This window comes from Vipera berus (genome assembly GCF_964194415.1).
Source record: "Vipera berus genome assembly, chromosome: 3".
In the NCBI taxonomy this organism is placed as follows: Eukaryota; Metazoa; Chordata; class Lepidosauria; order Squamata; family Viperidae; genus Vipera; species Vipera berus.
The window spans coordinates 80640173-80664836 of NC_138204.1; the positions used below are offsets into that span (position 1 = coordinate 80640173).

The 24664-nt window shown below is 40.1% G+C and overlaps 2 protein-coding genes across 3 annotated transcripts in view; one reads left to right on the plus strand and one right to left on the minus strand.

Moving 5' to 3' along the window:
• DNAI3 (dynein axonemal intermediate chain 3) overlaps nt 1-8611 on the plus strand; it is a gene marked incomplete at its 5' end in the record, with an annotated part of 34150 nt that extends 25539 nt beyond the window's left edge. The window contains 5 exons of the mRNA XM_081325880.1: nt 409-539; nt 1108-1312; nt 4892-4983; nt 5813-5935; nt 8418-8611. Of these exons, the coding sequence (XP_081182006.1) occupies nt 409-539; nt 1108-1312; nt 4892-4983; nt 5813-5935; nt 8418-8567 (701 nt within the window). The 3' untranslated portion in view covers nt 8568-8611. The remainder of the gene's footprint in view (nt 1-408; nt 540-1107; nt 1313-4891; nt 4984-5812; nt 5936-8417) is intronic.
• Nucleotides 8612-10546: 1935 nt separating this feature from the next.
• SYDE2 (synapse defective Rho GTPase homolog 2) overlaps nt 10547-24664 on the minus strand; it is a 48479-nt gene continuing 34361 nt past the window's right edge. The window contains exons 6-8 of one of the 2 annotated variants that reach the window (XM_081325854.1): nt 19471-19702; nt 15727-15781; nt 15087-15307 (exon numbers count right to left, since the gene is read on the minus strand). In XM_081325854.1, the coding sequence (XP_081181980.1) occupies nt 15771-15781; nt 19471-19702 (243 nt within the window). In that variant the 3' untranslated portion in view covers nt 15087-15307; nt 15727-15770. Of the gene's footprint in view, nt 15308-15726; nt 15782-19470; nt 19703-24664 lie in introns of both variants that reach the window. The other variant, XM_081325853.1, reaches the window with a different exon arrangement.

The window sequence follows — 24664 nt, forward strand, 5'->3', positions numbered from 1 at the left end:
TTGGTGCTCTCTGAGCTTGGTTGTTTTCTTGCAGATATTTCATTACCCAAATACCTAATATCATCAGTGCTAGCACTGGAGATCACAGATTCCGCAGTTCAACCCTGAACTACAAATATTCCCTTCTATTGGTGCCTCAACTAAGTTGAGCATTTCACAACAGCCATGTGAACTAGGAAGATGAATTGAGTCGACCAGAGTATAATGTCAGTGTTTCAGGTACTGGATTAGGAATAAGGAGATAAGGGTTAACATCCACCCTTAGCCAGGAGACTCACTAAGTAAATTATGCCAGCCTCTTAGCCCAAATCTGTGAGGGGAAAAAAATCAAATGTTAGCAAGTAAATACAAATAATAAAATTTTGTATTCATGTACAAAAGCTTACCTTTTCTTTTCTTCTGCTTCAGGTCAGAAACCATCTAACATACACAGCATCCATGATGGACTTGTTCACACTGTGCAAAGATCACCATTTTTCAAAGATATCATTCTCACAATCGGAGGTTGGAATTTTGCAATATGGAAAGAAGGTGTTACGGTAAAGATTTCTGGAATTAGAAATCTCGCAAAAGAAGTTGCAGATCAAAATTTTTAATGGAAGGCAACTCAGAGGTGTACAAACATGTTGCAGCCTCTTTTGAATTTAGGAGTAGCTCTGCACCTCAAAAACTTAGTTAAACTTTTCACTATAGTACAATCCTTACAGAGGATGTGGCAAAATTGCTGGTGATTAAATCCATTGAGATTTTTTAAAAATAAATATTGCTTCTTACTAGGGCTTAATTTTCTTGTGTGTGTGTGTGTGTGTGTGTGTGTGTGTGTATTGTAGTGTAGTGTAGTGTAGTGTGTGTGTAATGTAGAAGTGAGCAGCTTTGTGTGTTAATAGTGGTTTTGGGCACATTTTGCCTTTCTCGCTAAATTAACTTTTAGAAACTTGCTGTCATAAAAATAGACCAAAATTTGTAGAACTTAAGGTGTTATAATTAGATGAGCAAAACTGTAGAATGTGTATGGAATTCCATCTGAGCGTACAGTGTAAGGTTTTTGTGACCTGTGATGGGAAATAGTTGAGAAAATATTAAACATTTCTGTTGCTTTCAACTCAGGGTGGACCGCTCCTTAAGTCAAACTGTGCAGCAAAGAGGTATACTGTTGGACATTGGTCTTTATCAAGACCAGGAGTTTTCTTTATTGGAAGAGAAGATGGAAATGTTGACATTTGGGACCTGTTGGAGAAAACCCATGAAGCATCTCAGACCCAAAATATCAGCATTGCACATATTACTTACATTAAGCCCTGGATTTATTCTTGTACGTCAGTACGGTTTGCTATAATTCTACTTCTCTATTTAAAATATAATTTTGCAATCTTTCTTTAGTAAATGGCCATTGCAGCACCCCCATGGTCATGTGATCAAAATTCAGACCGTTGGCAGCCCGTGCACTTAAAGCCGCAGGGGCATTCCCTATCTCCCCCCTCCATCACTGTCTTTTTTACTCCTGCACTCTGCAGCCCTTACTGCCCTTGCACTCCACTTCCCCCAGCTGACCTTTGCCCTCTTCTTGCTCCTGCTGCTGACCAAGGCATACCTGGCCTGGTCTTCTGTCAGGCAAACATCTCCTCCCAAGATGGCATGCAGCAGTTTCCTTACCAGACCTGGGCAAGGAGGCCTTGCGCTGCCACAGCTGCCTTGCAAAGGGTCAGGCTAGGCACACCTCGTCAGCACCGGAAACAAGATCATAGAATCATACGATCTTAAGATCTAGAAGGGGCTTTGGAGGTCTTCTATCTAGTCCAACTTCCTGCCCAAGGAAGAAGTCCTTATATCATCCTGGACAAATGGTTGTCCAATCTTTTCTTGAAAACATCCAGCAATGGAACATCTGCAACTTCAGGAGGCAAATGGTTCCACTGATTAACCATCCTCACTATCAGAAAATTCCTCTTTATTTCCAGGTTGAATCTCCCTCTGAGGACAAGCACTGCTAGACAGTGAAGGCGGGTAAATACGAGGCTGCATGGGCCTTGAAGTGTTAGGTTGGCAAGCGAGCTGTGACTGGAGCATCACCCTATGCTGTTGGACTGAGCAAGGCTTGGAGGGACAGGGGCCTTGTGCTTAGCGCTGATGGGCTGGGGCAGCTGCCATGTTTTTTTATACAACCCCAGAAACTCCCAGAGTCACCTTTCAAAGGAGATGAGCAGCATAAAAATTTAATTAATGAAATAATAGTATTGCAAGCAGATCCAGAACCACACATTGTGGTGCTGCTTGCTGCCCCACAAGGCAGAGTACAGGACAGAGTTGCAATAGGGTACCGGGGTTGCCATCGTTAAGCGATGCAGCTGCAGGACTTACGACCGCAACATTTAACAATGAAAATTCCAGTCCCAATTGCTATCTACAGGACTACCTGTAATTTATTCTGTGAGTTAGCCTCTGCCACTTTCTAACAACTAAAACCTAGGTTTCTGGCCCCACCATTATACAGTATATGCTCTGTATTCACAATAAAATATTTGCTCTCAATTTATTGGTCTATAGCTGTATTTCTCAAACTTGAGAACTTTAAGATGGGTGGACTTCAACTCTTACAAGTTCCCAAGGTGGAGAAATATGCTATAGAGCAGAGGTAGGCAACCTTGGCTCTTTTATGACTCGTGGACTTCAACTCCCAGAATTCCTGAGCCAGCTGGCTCAGGAATTCTGGGAGTTGAAGTCCATGAGTCATAAAAGAGCCAAGGTTGCCTACCCCTGCTATAGAGTATATGTCAGATTTACTTATCATTGGGATTCTATGTAAGAGTTTTAACTAGGAGCAAAAATCTGTCAAATCTATTCCAAAGTCATGAACTGATATATTTTAGCAAGTTATATCTGTCTAACAGGTTTTAGTACCATTTGCTTGTGGAACAAGGTAGAATGTATTTTTTTTTAATTTAAAAAGTTTTACAATACATTTTGACTTTAATCCCCCCCTCCCCATCCCTATCTAACCCTCCCTAACCCTCTCCCCCATTCCCTCCTCCCCCCCCCGACTTCCCAGAGCTAAATACAGGGTATAAATTCAAAAAACAAACATAAGCACCCCTATGTTATCAACAATAAACTATTAATTCTATCTCCCTCTAGCTCATATAAAATGAATACAAACAATATTAATATTACAAATAAAGTAAAAAAGAAAAAGAGGAAAACAGAAAAAGAGCTTTACTCAGAATAGATTTTCTTAATCCCAGTCCTTATTCATATTAATTTCAAAAAAAAAAGAAAAAAAAAACTTTCACCTACTATTTACATTCTCCAACCTTTCTCTAATTTCTAAACAAATTCTCAGTTAAGCGCCAAAAGCGCCTATCTCTATTAACCTTAATAATCTCCAACCAAACTAAACTATGATCAAAAATAGTTCTTGCATGTATCACGCCAAATGTCTCGCAGTTCCAAATCATCCTTGAGTTCAAATAAAAAGAGTAAAATAAAAGGTTTAAGCAATCTGTAAGACAACTTTTTGTTAATTAGGAGCTTGCATACCCATTCTTAGTTCAACACATACTTTTAGTCCATAACCCTAATATACTTTTCTAACAAGCAAATAACATCAATCTTAAATTGTGTTAAATATTAAAAAAAAAACTTTCTTTCTCCTCTATGATAAATTTAATCCATTGACATTCTAATTTAAAAATTTAATCACCAATCTTGACGCTCCAAAGCTTTTGGAGCACATCTGTCATGACCCCCAAAACTTCTTTGGACCGCGCCCCTCCCACAGCTTCACTGTAAGTACACTTTGGAGATTCCATAACTTTCTGCTGGTCTTGCTCTTGCTCTCGTCTCGCTCTTCTTAGGGCGGCATGCGTCATCCTCTAGCCTCCTGCAACAACCGATGAGACTGTATCTTGATCCCCACCAACACCATTGTCCTCTGTCTGTCTATCTGCAACATCTTGAAGCTTTCCCTCGCCGTATCCCTTTACAGCTTCCAAAAATGATAGGGGGGTTGCTTTTAACACATTGCTATAAAAATCATGTGCCTGGGCCACAGTAACCAGACGATATCTTTTACCTTCGTGCGTCACCACCAGTCCAACTGGAATCTCCCATCTAAACTTAATATCACATTTCTTAAGTTCCTGTACTAGAAATGCAAAATCTTTCCTTCTCCTTAAAATCTTCGGAGGAATCTCTTTTAAAACCAAGACTTCTTGCTCAGCCACTACCAGTTTAGTATCATAAGCAGCTTGAATAACTTCATCTCTAATTACTCTCTTTGTAAAATAAACCACCACATCTCTGGGTAACTTCCTCTGTCTTGCAATCCATGAATTTACACGAAAAATTTTGTCCATATTTCCCTCAATTTCAGATGCTGGCTGGCCCAATAGCCCTTCCAGAGCCTCAGAAATCAGCTGCTTTAAATCTTCTTTACAATTCTCATTTAAACCCCTGATTCTAATAGCATACTGCATCTGATGATACTGAACAAGGCTCAATTCTCCGTCCGTTTTATCCCTTATATTTTCATTTTCTAATACCTTTGCTTCTAATATAGAGTTCTTTTGACTGAGATCCTTCACTTTTACATCCAGCTGTTGCACACATTCAGCTACAGATTCAATCATAGACAACATGTCCACCCTCATTGCTCTAAACTTCTCTTCCATCTTCTTCTCCAATTTCTCCATTTTCTCCTCCATTTTCTCCTCCAGCTTTTTCAACTTTTCATCCATCATGTCAGACATCAATTGTGAATGCTTTCCAAGAATGTATTCTGGAAATGAGCATTTCACACCAATTCGCCAACATAAATAATGGAAGCAAATATTCTATCAGTGGTTAGAAGTTGTATGTTTACACCCTCAGTAATATTTTCTGTCTTCTCCTACAGCAAAGCAACACTTCCTAGCAGTTGCTGATGATTTTGGCACCTTGCATATTTTAGAAATCTCATGGTCATTAATTCACCCTTCCAGCAATGAGGTTTGTAACCCATTTCATAAATTTTTGTGGGTGGGTATTAAAAATTGCAGAATGGAGTTGGCCAACTTGTGGCACTTTAGGCAAGAGACATCCAATTCAAGAAAGGCAATAGGATGGTGCAAATGAAACTTTGCATCCCCCATCAGCGAATCTGCTATCCCACAGATCAATTGCTAAGGTCAGAAAAGATGAAGAATTTAATTATGTATAAATTATAGTATCAGTCAGCTATACAGTAAGAAAGTGCCTGGATAGCATCTTAAGAGCTCCAAATGATCAGTAAAATTATCACATTTGCAGCAACTGAATTTTAATTTTTTATTTATATCCCACCTTTATTCTTTTTATAAATCACTCAAGGCAGAAAATATACCTAATAATTTTTCCTCCTTCCATTTTCTCCAAAACAACAACTCTGTGAGATGGGCTGGGCTGAGAGAGAGTGATTGGCCCAAAGTCACCCAAATCACCTTCCATGCCTAAGGCAGGACTAGAATTCACCATCTCCTGGTTTTTATACTGGTGAACAATTACACTTGGGTTTGGCAAATGGTGTTCTCCAGATATTCTGGATTTCAGCATCCATTAACAATTACTAGCAAGATTTTTGTTGAAAACATCTGGATGGCACTGGCTTGCCTATTCTCCAAGCCTAAGAAAAATATTCATTCATTTTTATTTCTTACATTTATATCCTACTCTTCCACTGTGAAATGCAGGGCAGGTAGTATTCAGGTTTCTTCAGTTCTTGTAGCTGTATAAAGATAAGCATGTTTTATGAATGGACAAACCATGCTCATCATAATTAAACATACATTGGAAATGTCAGCATTCCAGTGTTCTCCATTACTTTGAGCGAGAAGTCAAACATCTGGAGTATTTTGAGCAGCGGCAGGAATTCAGAGAACAAGAAAGGGTGGCACTTGAGCATGAAAAGCTGATGAAGAGAACGGTAAGATCAAAAGTTAAGATGTGGCTGTTATGGATGTTATTTAATTTACAAACGTCTTGGGCAAATGAACTATGAAAAAGTACAGTTAAAGTAAGTAGGTTTATGGTATAGAGGATTATGTCCAATTGAATATCTCAGGACCCATGTTTTCTGTAACAAATAATATTTTCATTGGTCTACTCCTTAATTATTATTTTTACATTATTATAAAACTTTTATTCATAAAACATGAAACTCAGTCAACTGAACACTCAAATTGACTGACACTAACAGTTGACACGGGTTGCTGCCAACATCCTAGGTATCAACCTGGTATCTCCTTAAAATGTAAGATGTTCCGAGTAACGCAGTTTCTTGTAGCTTTGCTGGAGTTATTGCAGGAAGCTGCAATTTCTTGATGTATTTTGGAAGGCTTTTGGACATAGTTCCCAGTGCCCCGATGACAATGGTTATCACTGTTACACATTTCATCCATAATCGCGCAGTTTTGATGGCCAGGTTGCGGTATTTCGTAATTTTCCCCAGTTGTTTTTCTTCGACTTTGGCATCTTCTGGTAAAGCGATATCAATCAACTGTATCATTATTATTATTATTATTATTATTATTATTATTATTATTATTATTGTTGTTGTTGTTGTTGTTGTTGTTGTTGTTGTTGTTGTTATTTTCTATTCTTCTCTTCAGCCAACAACTTTCTCAAAGTAACTTACAAACCAATACAAACTTAAACATTCCTTACTCTTAGATTTACAATCTGTGGAAAAAAATTATAAGGAAAGGGGAAAAAATATAAAATGCAAGTTTTTACTTTATTTTAACTTCCCTTCAGCAACGAGAAGTTTTTTATAAAAAAAATTAAATAGCCACAATACTATATTTTAGTTAATAGATCCAAAATCAAATGATGGTTTGGGCTAATTGCAGTTAATCCATACTTTGCTTTGCACTTCTGGAAGCAGAAAAGCCAAAAATGGGCTGAGTCTCTAGTCTGCTTTCTTTTCTTATTTTGCCCCTATAATTGTCTCTATCACATTGTACTCCTGGCTGGTAGAACAATAGTCATAGTACACAAATTAAATCCTATTACATAGTGCAGATGTTTGCAAATATTTTGGAAACCTATAAAAAGTGGCTTGCATTCATACATTAAAATAAAACATCAACTTTTCCTACCTGGATTGGCGTGAGTGGACATCAGTTGGTTTTTATTTGCCACATGTGCTTTTTATCTTTATATAATATTTGAGTCTATGATATATAGACTCAGACATAATATATGGGATATGCTTTGAAAAGCTGACTGTCGACCCTGTTATTTGGGTTTTGGCACGTTGTTATACCAGCATGTGACTGCTGGCATATTAAATATAATTTATTTATTTATTTTATTTTAATTCCATTTATATCCCGCCCTTCTCCGAAGACTCAGGGCGGCTTACAAGCTTAGCAGTAGCCTTCATTCTATGTATATGCCTGCTTATTAGGGCTTTCACACACACCCCAAGCGGCATTATTACAAAGTCAGCTTATTGCCCCCAACAATCTGGGTCCTCATAGACATAAAATGGTTATGAGGTTCTGTTGCCTGCATGAGTTAGCAAATGATTTTCTATTTCCATAGTCTCAACCTTCATATCCTTTCAGACAATTGTGCAACTTTTGAAGAGAGGAAATTCAGTGGAGTGATCTTCCCCAGGGCAAGGAGTCCTTGACTTACAACCCCAATTGGGATCAGAATTTTCATTGCTTAGCAAGGTGATCATTAAGTGAATTGTGCCAGGTCTGACATCCTTTTTTGCCAGCTGTTAAGAGAATCACTGCGGTTGTTAAGTGAATAACACAGTCGTTAAATAAATCCAGTTTCCCCCATCAGCTTTGCTTGTCAGAAGTCAGCTGGGAAGATCGCAAATGGCGATCCCATGACCCTGGGATGTCACAACTGTCATAAATACATGCCAGTTGCCAAGTGCCTGAATTTTGATCACATGACCGTTGGGTTGCTTTAATGGTTGTAAGTGTGAGGACCAGTTGCAAGTCACTTTTTTTCAGTGCAGTTGCAACTTCAAACAGTTGCTAAACAAATGGTTGTAAGTCAAGGACTACCTGCACGATGCCCTCCAGCCAAAGTGGAACTATGATCTCAGAATTCCCAGCTATCCCATAACCATGCTGATTAGGAATTCTGGAAGTTGTATGCCCAACATTCTGGGAAATCAAGCTGGGAAGGCTGTTCTAAAAAAATATACGTAACTATTAACTTAAATTATTACAGCCGCCCAGCCCCATAGGACTTCTCTTGAGTACTAAGTTACTTTAAAAATAACATTTAGCATATGATCTTGCTGGCTATTTTGAAAGTAGATATCGTCTCAGGAATGTAAAGATGGAATCTGGTGAGACTTGGAAAAAATGCTTGTTTTGTAGGGTAGCTTATTATTCCTTCCCTCCCCCTCCTCCCCCATTCTTTTCTTCTCTTTGCAGAAAGTGGTTGGTGGCCAGCGATCAAGAGAATTAATGGAAGAACAGACCAGTCAAAATTATGTAGAATATTTGGATTTGGAGAAAACCATATTGGTTCGGCTTGGATTACTCAAGGGACCAGATAAATTTACCCCCTCGAGAAACATGTAGTTTTACTACTTAACAATAATGAAAAACTTCAGAATAGCTGTGACTCCAACATATATAATTTATACTGCTGCAAGTTCTTTCACAAAACAGACACCCAGCTATTTTTATTTCACCGCTACTTGTGCCTTCGTCAGTGAGAATGGCCAAAGATAGCAAACATGTATGTGCTGTTCTTCCCTATCCCTATATTATGTATAATAAATGTATACTCAAGCAACATTTATTGTTAATTCGCTCTAGTGTCATAAGGCAGATTTAATAAACTCCTGTTTCTTTGTAAAATACGGGGTTGTGGAAGCTGTCGTGTTAAAAGAAAACAAAAATAAAGGTAACTCAAGAGTGCATTTTGTATTAGGACGACTAGATGACCTCCAAGGTCCCTTCCAACATCATCATCATCATTTCTTCTTCTTCATCATCATCATCATCTTACAAGCGAGTCTCACCTTTCACTCAGGTCAACATTCTGAGTTCATACACAGCCATGCTCATGTTATAGTTTCCATGTTTGAAAATGTAGCAGGAGGTAAAGTCCTGCACAATATTGCAGTGGGGCTACTGCAGGATAAAGAATGGAGCCACTTTTGCATCAGTGTGCTGCACTTCTTTTTGTAATGCAGCTGCTACACATCACATGAACGAACGATACACTAAAGAATTTACTGCACATTTGTACATGGGGACAGAAATTTTCAAAGCCAATACATTTCTTGGGTATGTTAAATGCCTAACGTCACGTCCTAATCACCATACAGCAGGGAAAGTGGGATGCTGCATTAATATGCATGCTAGTGATTGTCTCATCCAGGTCATCTATAAAAAGTTATGGATTGCCGAATATAAAGATGACACTTGTTTGATTTGTGCATAGTGCTTGCACTCTGGTTTCTAACATTAGAGAGGTCAAAATGTAAGTATCTTAGGAGTGATTCAAGAGCATCCTATTTAAAGAATGTTCAGTAATATTGGAATAATCTACAGTAGATTTGCCAGTTTGGTTCAGGCCATCAGGTGCACTTATTTGGCACCAAGGACTGTCACCAGCACAATACCACTGAAAAAGAAAAAGAAGAAATTCAAGAAGAAACCAGCATGACTGCATAAAGATCTCTCTGACAAACTGAAAGACAAAAAGGACAAATACAAAAAATGGAAAGAGGGGCACATAAGGCCAATTATCAGCAGACAGCCAGAACATGCAAAGATGAAGTCAGGAAAGCACAGGCTCAGAACAAACAAAGACTTGCAACAGAAATCATGGATAATAATAAAAAAAATTCTTCCAACATATCAACAAGAAGAAAAAAGTCAAGGAAACTGTAAGTCCACTAAAGAGAGAAGGTGACAAGGAAATAACAGGCAACAGGGAGAAAGCAGAGCTGCTTAATTCGTACTTTGCATCAGTCTTCACACAAAAAGAAACTATAGCCCAACACGCACACACACAAAAAACCACTGCAAAAGACATACTAGAAACAAAAAATAAGCAAGAAAATGGTAAGAGAACACCTATGTGACCTTGACGAATATAAACCACTGGGACCTGACAGATTACATTGTACAATCAGAACACCAAATAATACAATGACAAACAGCTTTCGTACTGTTTGTCACAAAGGAGCATGGGTGTCCTCAAGTTAAGGAGACCTGAAGAAAATCCTGGTCCCACTTTTTATCCCTCTCATAGCATTTGCTGGAGAAATCAGTGAGGGAAAATAGGGACTTAAGTTGTGGTTATGATTGTCCCACTGGCGTCTGCTTGGCTACCATGGAAACAGGATTCTGGAGAAGATGGACTCTGACCTGATAAAAGGGCCATCTGCTCTTATCAATTGTGAAAGGTTTGCCCCTCCAAATCATTACCCAAACATTAGATTAAGCCTGTGTTCTTCCCATTTCACAGGGAAGCAGACCAACAACCCTGGAAATAAAAACTCTTTTCACACACCTTAACAGTCTTATCTTTAAAATGTATTCTTAACATAATAACATTTTAACAAAATTACAAAATCAAGTTATTTTCAGTGTTGGGTTTTATTCAGAATTAACATAGTTCAAAAATAATTCACTTCCTGTACATACGCTTTAAAAAAATACATCAGCTTATCAATAAATGCTTCAGGTTAAAATATATATTTTTAAACTGTACCACTATATTGAAATGAGTGTAGTTGTGTACCGCCACTCTAATCATCATCATCATCATTATCATCATAATAATAAATTAACCAGACTGTATAAAATGCTGAAATATTCCTTTAAGGAAAATGTGGCAAAAATCATGCACCAAATTCAGTCATCCTATTGTCAATAAATAGCTAAAATAATTATAATAGACAATATCAAGGAACAAATTAAATAGCACTTGTACCAGGTCCATAAGGAGAAAAAAAAAGAGAACCGATAATGTAAATAAACAGAGAGAAAAAAACCAGACCTATAATACAGGGTAGCCTTTCCTTGTCCTCCAACTATCTTAAGAGTATAATTCCCAGAATTCCTAGCTGGAATTGAGGAAGTTGTGATTCCCCAAACAACTGAAGACATCAGTTGGTGAAGGTTGATGTAAAGCAAATAAGTGTTCAAAACAGTCTTTAAAAAATATTGGCTTCCCCTGCTTGCTAACTAATATTTTTAAAGGAATCCCATTTAAGACATACTATACTCCAGGGGTCTTCAAACTTGGCCCCTTTATGACTTGTGGACTTCCAGAATTCCTCAGGCAGGCATGCTAGCTGAGGAATTCTGGGAGTTGAAGTCCACAAGTCACAAAAGGGCCAAGTTTGAAGACCCCTGCTCTACTCCATTGCTATCTCTTTTTTTAATAAGCACCTGGTTGTAATTTATTGCTGCCATTGGGTCTTATTGCTTGACTGCAGACAGAACTTAAATTTGCATCAGGCTTCTATTTACTTTGGTTCACAGTGAATATCAAAAAAAATCTGCAGACCAATCCAATCAGCATTTATTAAATTCACCATGCTTACAACAAACCGAAAGAACTACCAATATTCAGTTAAGAAAACTGGCAAGATTGATTGATTGTCTTAGCACTTAATGTCATACTTGGGATTAAAGAAGCTAGACCAGTTGGAATGAAGACCTTCAAAATGTTTCAGGCCATTTGAAACACACCTTAAAAGGCACTTTCTTCATTCATATCAACCTCTGAAAAAGAGGTGAATTCTTTGGGGGTCGCCCTACAGTGGATGAACATGTAGAAATGTATTAGGGGGACAGGCTTAAAGTATATAATAAGTGGTTCCTTATCACAAAATAAGGAAGCAGCACAACTGGCAAAATTAAGGAGCTTCCCATTAGCACAGCAGAAGGCAAAAGTCTCTGTTCAGAAATGAAACTGGACAAGGTACACACTAAGTTACTCCTCAACTTATGACCATTAATTTAATGATGGTTCAAAATTACAAAGGCCTTATAAAGAATGACTCATGATCCATCCTCAAAGTTACAACCATCTCACTAGCCCCCACCCCACCCCCCACCCTGTAACGTGATCAACATTTAGGCACTTGGCAACTGGCTTGACTTTACAATTATGTGACAGACTTAACAACCACATGATTCACTTAATGACCACAATGATTTTTTTAATGACCATGGTGAAATGGTTGTAAAATCGGGTCTGGTCATGTGATGACTTGCAGTACCACATTGCTTAGCAACCAAAATTCCATGCTCATAAATCAAGGATTACCTGTAATGATGTAGAGTTAGACCAGGGGTCTTCAAACCTGGCCCTTTTTATGACTTGTAGACTTCAACTCCCAGAATTCCTCAGCCAGGAATTCTGGGAGTTGAAGTCCACAAGTCATAAAAGGGCCAAGTTTGAAGACCCCTGAGTTAGACATTTCCAATCCAATTGGGCTGATATGATAATGCCCAAGCATGGTTCACTATATCTGGAAAGGCCTTAACAAAGTCTGCTGCCTTGATTGCATTAACACAGTGCTAACATTAGGCCGATCAGGCTAAAGATCTGCATTTAAGGTCATTACATTTTTTTTAAAAAATGTGCATATTTGTGGACAATTTGGCACAATAACTCTGTTGGACCACAATAAAAAATTATTTTGATTTGGTAGAATAGCTGCTATGGTCTCTCCCAAGCAATTAGTCTCCCAGGCATCTCTAGAAACATGTATTTTTAGTTTCACAATGAGAATTTCAGAAAGGTGTGACAAATAGGCCATCATGCCTGCACAATTTGTTATCAGAGATAATTTGTATGCTTTTAGTTGCAGCCTTTGCAATGTATGGCAGTGAAAGTTGGACCATAAGAAAGGCTGAGCACCAAAGAATTGAGGCCTTTGAACTATGGTGCTGAAGAAGACTCCTGCGAGTCCCTTGGACTGCAAGGCGATCAAACCGGTCAGTCCTAGAGGAGATCAACCCAGACTACTCTTTAGAAGGTCAGATCCTGAAGCTAAAACTCAAATACTTTGGCCACCTAATGAGAAGGAAGGACTCACTGGAGAAGAGCCTAATGCAGGGAAAGATTGAGGGCAAGAGAAGAAGGGGACAACAGAGAATGAGGTGGCTGGATGGAGTCACTGAAGCAGTAGGCGTGAGCTTAAATGGACTCCAGAAGATGGTAGAGGACAGGAAGGCCTGGAGGAACGTTGTCCATAGGGTCGCGATGGGTCGGACACGACTTCGCAACTAACAACAACAAGTTGCAGCCTTCATATATCTCAGTGTTCAACACTTTCTTGTCCAGGATATCACACAACTGCCTATGTGTGATTGTTTGACACCACGATGGGCAAGTCTCTTTTCAAGCTCTCTTTAGTCAGATTTAGATTAGGCCAGATGGGCACAGTGCCGTCAGGTGGAGTCCTTGGTGCTCTCTGAGCTTGTTTGCTTGCAGACATTTCATTACCCATTAAAATGCTGATGTTACTTAGCTGGATAAACATTCGCAAACAAACAGCCAAACTCAGAGAGCACCAAGGACTCCACAATTCAACCCTGAACTATACATACTCTTTTTTACAGTGCTCTTTTCTACATCTCCTATAGGGCATAAAAAATACTAACCTCCCCCATCAGCAATTTTACTTGACTGACACGGGGCGGGGGGGAAGCTAGGCAAAGTATAGAAGTAGTGCACAATCATCTAATACAGTATCAGCGGCTGCTCTGTAGGAAGATATGATATTTCCTACGCTAATCTACCCCCACCTGTTAGTCTCTTAATTTCTGTTTCTTTCTCTCTCACAGACAGACACTCGCACACCACACACACCATCATCACTATGCTGGGAAATGAAAGAATTGTAGTTTACTGCAGGTGTCCCCCAACCCCCAGGCCGCGGCCCACTACCGGGCTGCGGCCTGTTTGAAACCGGGCCATGCAAGCGATGGACAAGCATGAGCGGTGGGCCCTTGCGCTTGCACACAAAGCTCCATTTGCATAAGTGGAGGGCCGCGAGACTGCTGCTCACACCAATGGAGCTGTGCATGCACGCATGCATCTGTCACTCACCCGCCTGCCCCCCCCCCCGCCCCGGCGCTGGGCTGCCAAGCTGGAAAAGTTGGGGAGAACTGGTTTAACATATCTTCAGAGCATCAGGCTGGAGAAGAGAGAAGAAACTCTTATCCTGCGCAACAAAACATATTGCAACTAGACAGACCCAAGTCATGCCTGTTTTTCCACATATATATATATCTACAAAACAAAAGTTAGAAAGATATTTTTGCAGTTTTAAATAGTTGCTTGAAAGTGTTACTACAGGGATACATCAATATTCATACAAATTAACTATCAAAAAGCCTTTTTTCCATAGCAGCTTTTGCATTGCAAGTGAGAATGTGTCAATATAATAGAACGTGACCTACACACAGTTTGTGCCGCATATTAACACTTAAGTAGTAATATTAATCTTTTCTCTTCTGGGAGAACATATGTACCAGGGCTAAGGTTTCAGGAACAAACTGTACTGTTCCAGTGTAACAAAGATAGAGATGGTGCATTATACATCTTGGATAAACTGTTCAAATTTCCTAAGTGCATAGTACCTTGACAAGGAATATTGTTGCATTGTTTTATAAAAAGTAACACTTTCAAATGGAGAAAGCAAGACTGTAATATGAATGTTTAACTTACACAGCGATCTTCAACATTGCCCAATGCAATTATAATACAGATCCCCATCCAAAACTCTTCCTTGTTCTCTCTTGGTAGAATACAACAGATGGGACATACAAAACTGGAGATATGGCAAAGCAAAGTGATCAATAACTAACGTTGAGCTTGTTTTTATTGAGTTCCCTTTCCAGGTTGCCTATCAGAGTATCAATGCTTTCTTGCAAGTTTTTGAGGTTAACTTGATGGTTCACTGCAGAATCCATTGTTTGCATTGTCAGATAGGCCTGAAAGGTATGTTCTTTGGATACACAAATGGGCCGCCGGAGCAGTGTTCTGGAAGCATCTGCTTTGCTGCCATCATCCCCACTTTCTGCCTCTTCTGAAGGGACATCATCATAGTCTGCTTCGCTCAGAGCTTCTTTGGGACTGACAAAATAGTTCTCTCCACAAGCTGTCCAGTCTCCAGCATAGCGGTTGCTTGAAGGGCTGTCCAGTCTGGCTGGCCTGGATCGCAAGATCCCAGACACTTCGCTTAAATTTAACATTTGAGGCCGCTGTTTCTTAGGCCTCAGATAGTTCAGAGAGGACTGCTGCTCCAGCAAGGCTGACTCTTCAGCTGATGGATGTTGCACTATGATAAAGCATAATTGGAACTCATGTTAGCTTAACAGTACGTCTTAAAAGGAAGCAGTAATATTACATTGGTTTTTTTCCCCACTGGTCTATGACTTGGAACATGCATTTATGCATGCACACTGAACAGCCAATAATTCTATTGTACTAATTTTGGTACCAGCCATTCAAGTTATATTGAAAAGAAAAAGCCAACTAGTAAATATTTCATCTTAAAACTACCATGCCTAATGCCGCTGGAGGAATCTATTAAAACTGTTTAATCTATTAACCTGATTAACTCTGCAAGTTAATTTTGCAAGTTAATCGCAGTCCAAAATCACAGTACAGTTCAAAGAAGAGCTTCCAAATGCGATCTACAATCAACTATGTAAGAAAAAGCAGGCAGAACAGACACACATTTGGCACTTTTGTTACCTGAACTCACGGTTTTACCGCTCTAGAAACTAAGTCTCCTCTTGTTATCGCCTTCCTATGATAAACAGTACAAATGTTTTATTCACCAACAACTGCTACATAATTCAACTGTAAAAGTTTCTCTTCCAAGCATCTCTCTGTAGTATTGGTTCTGTTATTAATAATATTTGTTCTACAATTATGATTTTTGGTTCTACTATTACTATTATGGGTTCTATTGTTATTTTTGCTTATAACAATATTCTGGTTGACAATGGAACACAGAAGAGACATTATTCCTACCAAGAAGGCTGAACTCTCTCAGTAACACTTGATAAAAGGAATGGCGAGAAAACGGCAGCACAGTCTAATGGGAATTAGGTCCAAAAGAAGCTGGGGGAGCTTTGAATTGTCTCAACAGATGGATGGAGTTTGTATCTCCCTAGCTAGTCTTGTCAGAAGATGCAAAAACTGATGAATGTGCAGTGGAAGCTTGTTGTAAAGAATGTAGAAGGAAGGTAGCGTGAAGGGATCTTGTTATGACCAGGAAAGCCACTGAGTGAGGATTAAATGCCATCATAGTGGGTGAACAGTTAGGAAAAGAAAAGTGCACTTTCAAGACTTAAACGAGTAGTCCTCAACTTATGAACCTTCATTTCATTTTTGTTTACAACAGTGCTGAAAAAATGGGACTTACGGCCAACTTCTGCCATTGCAGCATTCCTGCAGTGATGTGATGTTATTTCTAGTGCTTGGCAACTGTGGTGCATATACAATGGTGGTCATGTGATCACCATCTGTAACCTTCCCAGGTGGCTTCTGACAAGCAAAGTCAATGGGGCAAACCAGCCATGAAGGTCGCAATTCAGGATCATATGATGTCTTGCTTAACGATCATGGCAGAAAAGGTCGTAAAATGGGGCGTGACAAATTATCTGGTCCCTTATTGTCATAAGTTGAGGACTACCTATATATTCAGCCTCTTCAAGTTACAGATGGAAAACATTTTGGTAAACACCAAGCATATCTTTCCTGCTGGGTTGGCATTTCTGTCCTCGGAGGCTTTATGGGATATCTTTCTTCAAAGCCCATCATGAACTGCAGTGGCTCTGCAATTTCCAACAGTATCTGCCAGGGGTTATATTATTTATGTATTTGTTATATTTAATCATGATTTTCCCTTTAGAACAAGGGTCCCCAACCTATGGGTCATGGCCTACCATCCACCGGGCTGCGGGACAGTGCGCGCACACACCCCTACTCGTTTTAGTGCTGCAGCTGCGGGGCGCAAAAATGGGCCTCTGCCGCACCTCAAGGCGCAAAACGGGGCTGCCACTGTACCGCGGGGCATGGAAACGGGGTGCTGCACCACACAAGAACGGAGCAGGGCTAGTGAGTATCATGTGGGCATTAGTCCCACCCTGTTTGTGTTGCGCACATGCTTGCGGCCCCACGTGCGCGTGCTCACACACACGTGTAAAATGCTTCCCCCTCCCTTTCCCTCTGGTCCGCCAACTGCAAAAGATTGGTGACCTCTGCTTTAGAAGGAAAGGGAGCTTGTTGTGATATTAAAAAGCTAACTCCAGCACATAACAAGAAGCTAACAAATGCAACCTGCCACTTACTTGATCACATGAGTAAACTTTCAATCCGGTTCAAATATCTCCCTGGAAGTAGTATATCTTACTTGTCTAACAACTCTTTTTGTTTTGTTTTAAAAAGATGAGAAAACATGTACATCAACAAAAGCTCTTCTGATTAGGATTTTTTTCTTTGAAACAAAGGGCTCGTGTGTTAAACCTTAAGTGGAAGCATTATTAAGTTTTCTGAATAAACAAGGGCCATGGTTTTTCAATAAACAAAGAGATACGTAAATGAAAAGCTGAAATGGGTCACAAGCATAGTTATCAAGTTTTTCATATACATCCGTGGATTAATGTTTGGCTTCACTCCTTCACAGGAACACAGCTCACTTGACAATGTTTAGTTACATTTTTGAAAAGCCAAAGAACTCGGCATGGTATCTGGTAGTTACAGAAGACGATGAAATTCTTAAGCTTATGTTAGTTCACTTCTTTGACAACATATATATACCCAGTCATCCAGGAGATATCTTTACAAAGAAATCCTTCTTCAAGAATCTGACTGTTAATAACTCAATTTTGAATAACCAGTCAAGCAGCTATATTGCTTATTTCCATATGTTTTGCCTGAGCAGATAATATCAGTTGTCCACATTCAGAGGAAACAAAAAAAATCTTGGCTTTCGTTCAACTGACAACCTGACCATCGTGGTAGCAATGAGCCTTCAAAGTAAAATTGAAAATAACTTTTGTCTTTCCAAAAAGTGAAAAGTTATACATGTGACCACCAGAATATGCTATTGCTAAAGCAGAGATCAGCTGCTCCAAAAACACTTTGGACTGTGTAGTGTAACCTATTCATATCTGGGGTTTTTTTTAAAAAAAATAGCTGCTAAAGTTAAACCAAGGCCAAAAGCTAAGTCCCTGAATATCTGCCTGAGAGAAGCTATACCAAGGTTATCAAATAATAAGCATAGAGAAAGAAGGAAATGGCAGAAGTCCCAGAAAGAAAGAAAGAAAGAAAGAAAGAAAGAAAGAAAGAAAGAAAGAAAGAAAGAAAGAAAGAAAGAAAGAAAGAAGGAAGGAAGGAAGGAAGGAAGGAAGGAAGGAAGGAAGGAAGGAAGGAAGGAAGTCAGTCTCATGAAAAAGAGATGCTCTTTGGACATAGAGACAGTGGCCCTGAGTATAATCTATGAGCCAAGTCAATGGGGACGACTATCTTCTTACTTTGTAGTTTCCTGCCATTGACTAAGCCAGGGGTGTCAAACTTGCAACATCACATGACGTGTCACGACGTATAGTGACTTTTTTTCCATTGCCGGTAATGAGGTGGGCACGGTTTCGCTATGATGCATCCAGCCCACAGGCCGCCAGTTTGACACCCCTGGACTAAGTAATACAGGCCTAAAGGTAAGGTAAAGGTAAAGTTTTCCCCGCACATGCGTGCTAGTCGTTTCCGACTCTAGGGGCCGGTGCACATCTCCGTTTCAAAGCCGAAGAGCCAGCGCTTGTCTGAGGACGTCTACGTGGTCATGTGGCCAGCATGACTAGACACCAAAGGTGCACGGAACGCTGTTACCTTCCCACCGTAGCGGTCCCTATTTTCCTACTTGCATTTTTATGTGCTTTCGAACTGCTAGGTTGGCAGAAGCTGGGACGAGTAACAGGTGCTCACTCTGTTATGCGGCACTCGGGATTCGACCCGCCAAACTGCCGACCTTCTGATCGACAAGCTCAGTGTCCTAACCCACTGAGCCACTGCATCCCTCACAGGCCCAAAACACACAGCTAAATTGTGGCAAGGGGACTGGTAATAAACACACAGTTCTTATCTTCTTACTATGGGTACAAAAAAAAATTCTCATTCATCTTTATTTTAAAGAAATTTAAGGACAAAATACACAAGCCTGGAAGGGATGCAAAAGTAAAAGGATACATTAGCAAAGTATTACTTTATATAACTAATGAAGTGAGAAAATGGTTACAATAGCATAAAGTTATATAATTGATAAGCCACAGTAACAAGTATAAGTAATATGGCATAATACATGTGTCTTTGTAAGTTTATGCTACAAAAAAGGTTTGAACAATGCAAGGGATTCCACTGCTTTTACTGCAACAGAATAACACATTGTTTTGAAAGAAATTAAATATTCTCCATTAATGAGATGATTTTTTTTACCTGTCCACAACTGGAGCAGATAATGTAAAACTTCTATATGTTTTTTGAAATCCAAGGCACTGGCCAGTTCTTCTGAATCAGTGAACACTCTGTTGTTGTGGCTCATAGTTTCCTGCCACTGACTAAGTAATACAGGCCCAAAACACACCGCTAAATTCTGGCAAGTCATTCTGTTTACTTCATGGTATGAGGCCACCAGTTTCAGATGGTCCAAGAGCATCTTTAGGGTTGCCTAAAGAAAAAGAGGAACAGTATTAGTTCATTAACCACAGGGGGGGGGGAAATGTAATTAAGAGAGACAGTGGCAATGTTATTGAAGGCCTTGTTCCTTTAATTCCATCACAACATTGTCATTCATGCCCACTAGCGGTGTCCACTTAAGATAACATTTCAATTACCGGTATACCTTTTTGTAAAGCAGAAGAGCACACAGATCTGAGGATTTTGCAGCTGCTCACTATCCTATAGATGCCCTTAAGGAAATATTTTGCAAAGGCCAATGAACTGTAATTTTCTGCATACTTACTTGGAAATAAGCCACACAAAACACCGATCTTCAGCCTGAAGAAAGGCTTTAACGATCAGCCTGGTCTCGTGAATTAATTTAATAGTACTGCATTTAAATAAAACTAAATAACACAGAAATTCTGCCCCATAATTGGTACTAAATTAAATGGCCGGAAATTTTTTGTTGGGGCTCATTTCTCTTGCAAAAAGATCCTTTTCCCCTGATTTGTTTGCCCTTTGGGGTCACAGGCAAACTTTGTATGAAACTATAATTTTTTCCTGTGCCGAAACCAACAAACATAGTAAGATATTCCCACTGCTTCATTAAGAACACAGGAAGTTGCATTACCAAAATTGGAATACCACACAATCCAGCTCATAATTATTATCTGATTAGACCCTCTGAAGTTTCAGAAAAATGTCTTTCCTAGCCTAATTGGATTTTGTTTTGTTTTGGCTTTATTGTGATTTATAGCTCTTTATTTGCAACAGCTATTGCAGATCGTCAGGTGAATAAATTATCTCTTTTTTAAAAAAGGTACCATACTAGTGAAAGCAGATATAAAATCAATGTTGGCATTCCATTGCAAAGACAGAAGATAATTTAATCAAAATTTGGGGGTTGTGGGGGGGGTTTGTTGCTATTTCTTTATCAGCTGAAAGCAATAGTTTATGAAATGCCCTATCATGAACAAACTTACTCAGGAAAGGGAATGTATTGTCAAGTAACATGTCTAGGGTTAAATACAAAGCATAGTCAAAAAGAAGGGGAGAGATGCTGATGATAAATAAAACCATATTTTTGTAACATCTGAGGGAAGCAACTCTAGTGAGAAAAATGTTTTGTCTAGCTTCCTGCCCATAAAAGGCCACAGCTGGTTTCTTTCATTAGGTTCTCTTCAACAGATGGTTAAGTTTCCACGTTGTAGTTCAGCATATGGCAGCATATAAAATTAATTAAGGAGCATGTTTTAGGCACAGGTGTCCAAAAATGGTAGCTTGCCTTGTGTATAGTACCTTGTGTATAGTACCTTATTGCCCAGAGTTGCTGGGAGTTTAATAAATTATTATTAGCAAATCAAAACCATTACAGGTAGTCCTCAGTGACAATTGGGACCACAATTTCCCTTGCTAAGCAAGGCAGTTGTTAAGCATGAGTACCTATTGTAAATCACGTTTTTCTTTGAACAGTCACTAAACAAATGGTTGTTGAGGACTAGCGGTATTGTTAATATTCATTAAGTATTCACTGTGTTCAACTTTGCTTGAAAACCATTTGTTTCTACCAATAACTCTGAATTATTCAGTATTATCTGACAGTGCAAAAAATGTGATTTGAAGATCCGATTTAAGGAAACCATTAGATCAAATTATTACCTCCAAACTGATCTGATTAGTTCATTGCTTTGCACATGCATAAACAAGTCTCTCTCCTCCCCACACTGTCCAGGATAAATGTTTCCCCAGTCCAAATCCATAATGCTTGCCCCAGCTTGGACTCCTGATGAGAATTGCCAAGTGGGAGCCCTTAAAGGCACAAGTTCCCTTTCATGTGCTTCTCTTTGCTTATTATATGGGACCTGCTGTGTGGAATAATGGAAACACAGAGGAAAAACTCTGATTTCTGGCAGTGGATACGCTTAGCAACAAAGCTAAAAGAGGCTGCACAAACAGCGGCACCTGCACAATCAGGCTAAAGGAGCAAAGGGCTCCAGGTGGTTGTGTCCCTTAGTGTAGGTAAGTATGGGCACTTCCCATACTCAGCCTAACTTCCAAAGCATATAAAACATTAAACCTCTATAACAGTGATGGTGAACCTTTTAGAGACCGAGTGCCCGAACCACAACCCAAAACCCACTTATTTATCGCAAAGTGCCAGGGCTGCATAAGCATTGTGGTGCCCTCAGGGGGGCATGGGGGCGTGGCCCACTGGGTGGGCATGGCTGCGGTTGTCACGGCAGACTGGGTGGACGTGGCTGGGGTGGGCATGGCCACCTCAATGTTGCTCATGGGGAGGAACGTTTGTGGGGGCCGGGCCGGGGGAGATCCAGGGGGTCTCTGGGAGGTGGGGTGGTGGGCAGGAGGCCCAGCATAGATGGGGGGAGGCACGCAATCCTAGCTGGGACTGGGGGGGGGGCATTGTGCCGATGGGGATCCAGCTTTCCCTGCACGGGGTGGCCTTTGGCTTGCTGGGTGTAGGCGTGCTCTACCACTTCTACTCGAGCTTGCTAGCTGGCTGCTTCGCCTCCCTTGTGCTGGGTGGGGCTGCTACTCTGGGCAGCGGTGGCAGCCTAATGGACCTGTGCAAGCTGCTGGCAGCGGCAGCTCATGTGCCCACAGAGAGGGCTCTGAGTGCCACCTCTGGCACACGTGCCATAGGTTCGCCACCACTGCTCTATAATCTGGGGGAATAACCCCATGCCTATATTAATTATTGGTGTCCTGAGCCATAATGATGCCTCTTTCCCCCATCTCCAGCATATCTACACTTTTCTAACATCAAAAGAAGTTGAATGAAGTGCCTCCAAAATAAGATTGCTTACCAAAATAATACTGGGTCGTATTTGCTTGACAGCCACTGTTCACTTCATCTCTCAAACAGAACTTTATTTTCTTGGGGTTTTTTACACATACCTATTACCTAGATAATCAGCTCACAATCTGTTTTACCTGAAGCTGTCTGATCTGGGCTATAAAACACAGTCTCCAAAAGCCAAAAATAAAACAAAGCAAGTTAGTTTTATGCCATATCAAGGATATCTTGATCTTTGTGGATTTCACAACCCTTGTTCTAATTTACCAGCAAAATCCAACTTGCCTCAATAATTGGACAACTGTGTTAGTGAGCTGCTGGCCAATCTGCTATTATCAACCTTGAATAGCTTCAGGCAATGTTTTACTGTTGATCTATATCATATATTTTTTTCCTGGAAGTTGCAGCAGCAAACAGTTCAAGGAGAGGAATGGTTATATAACTGTCTACCTTTAGCTGGCATCAGACAATAGCAGCAAGGGAAAGCCCCCGAAGTCACTGTTCACATCGCTTCCTCATACTTGTTAGGGAGAAGGGAATTAAACAACTTACTGAGGGGTTTGGAAGGATTAAGGTTAGGCAGACTGGTGAATCTTTTTAAAGGAATGCTTAAGTAGTCCTTTGAATGCAACTGCATGCAGGTTTCGTGCTGGATCTATCCTGCTTTAACATATAGAGTGGCTTGATTATACAATAATTCCAACAAATCTTCTTAAAAAGTGACTTTGCAAACCTAATGGCAAAGCTGAGTTACTGCCAGAACTTGCTCCTATTCTGCCTGGACAAGCCGGCAGCCAACCTGCCCAGTGGGCATAGAGCAAATTGAATATGGTCTAATGGTTTTCATTTACAAAGCTGGATCACCTCTGGTGATTCTGCCTGGACAAACCAACAGCTGCTTTGTACAAGCAACATCAAAGCAGATTCTGACAATCTCCAGCAAGAGGCATGCAAGTCCAGCTCAGAATTGGCTCCATCAACAAGCTGGCAGCGTAATCCTCATTTTCTCCAACTGCTGCTATAAAAAGCAAAAATCAATCCAAAATAAATGTAGAATACAACTGAGAGTCGCCTTGTCAAAAATAAAGTCCAGATTTGCAACAGAAATGAAATTCATCTTTCCTATTAAAAACAGGACTTTACATGTCATTCATTTATTATTTCAGTAAAAACTGATAAAAGTTGCAAGGTTCTATTGTCCTTTTATCTGATATAGAGATTAAATGGTAATGATTAAAAAATAATGAAATCACTAGTATTATTGGGGGGAGGGGGAGGCTACACAAATGTATTTATTTGAGATCGTGGTATCACAAATATTGAGAATCCTTGATGTGGTCTAATATCTTGTGAATTAATTCACTGAGCCGACTTAGCTGAAGTCAATGAAAGTCAAGTCAAAGTTTTATTCTGAAAGAGGAGAAAAGTTTAGTTTAGTTTAGTTTTATTAAATTTTTATACCGCCCTTCTCCCGAAGGACTCAGGGCGGTGTACAGGGCAATAAATATCAGAATATAAATACAAAAGTTAAAAAAAGTTAAAAGAATTAAATAATCATGCCCATTATAATACAATGATTAAAACTATGTTAAAATTAGATCCAACCCCAAACCCATCAAACCAGGTCAGATTGTTCAAATAAATAAGTTTTTAAATCGTGCCGGAAGGAGCGAAGGTCGGGGGCCATCCGGAGCTCAACCGGCAAGCAGTTCCATAGGTCTGGCGTGCCCACAGAGAACGCCCTCCCCCTGGGGGCTACCAATCGACATTCTCTGATCGGAGGCACCCTGAGGAGGCCCACTCTGTGGGAGCGCACTGGACGGAGGGAGGTTGATGCCGGCAGCAGGTGCTGCCATAGGTAATCCAGACCCATGCCATGTAGGGCTCTATAGGTCATTACCAGCACCTTGGGAGGGAGGGAGGGAGAAAGTGAAGGGATACAGGTAGTCCTTGACTTAGGACCACAAATGAGCCCAAGACAGTTGTTAAATGAGTTTTGCCCCATTTTATGACCTTTATGCCACAGCTGTTAAGCAAATCACTGCAGATGTTAAGCAAATCATGCAATCCTTAAGCAAATCTGGCTTCCCCCATTGACTTTGCTTGTCAGAAGCTGGCTGGGAAGGTTACAAATGTTGATCACATGACCCTGGG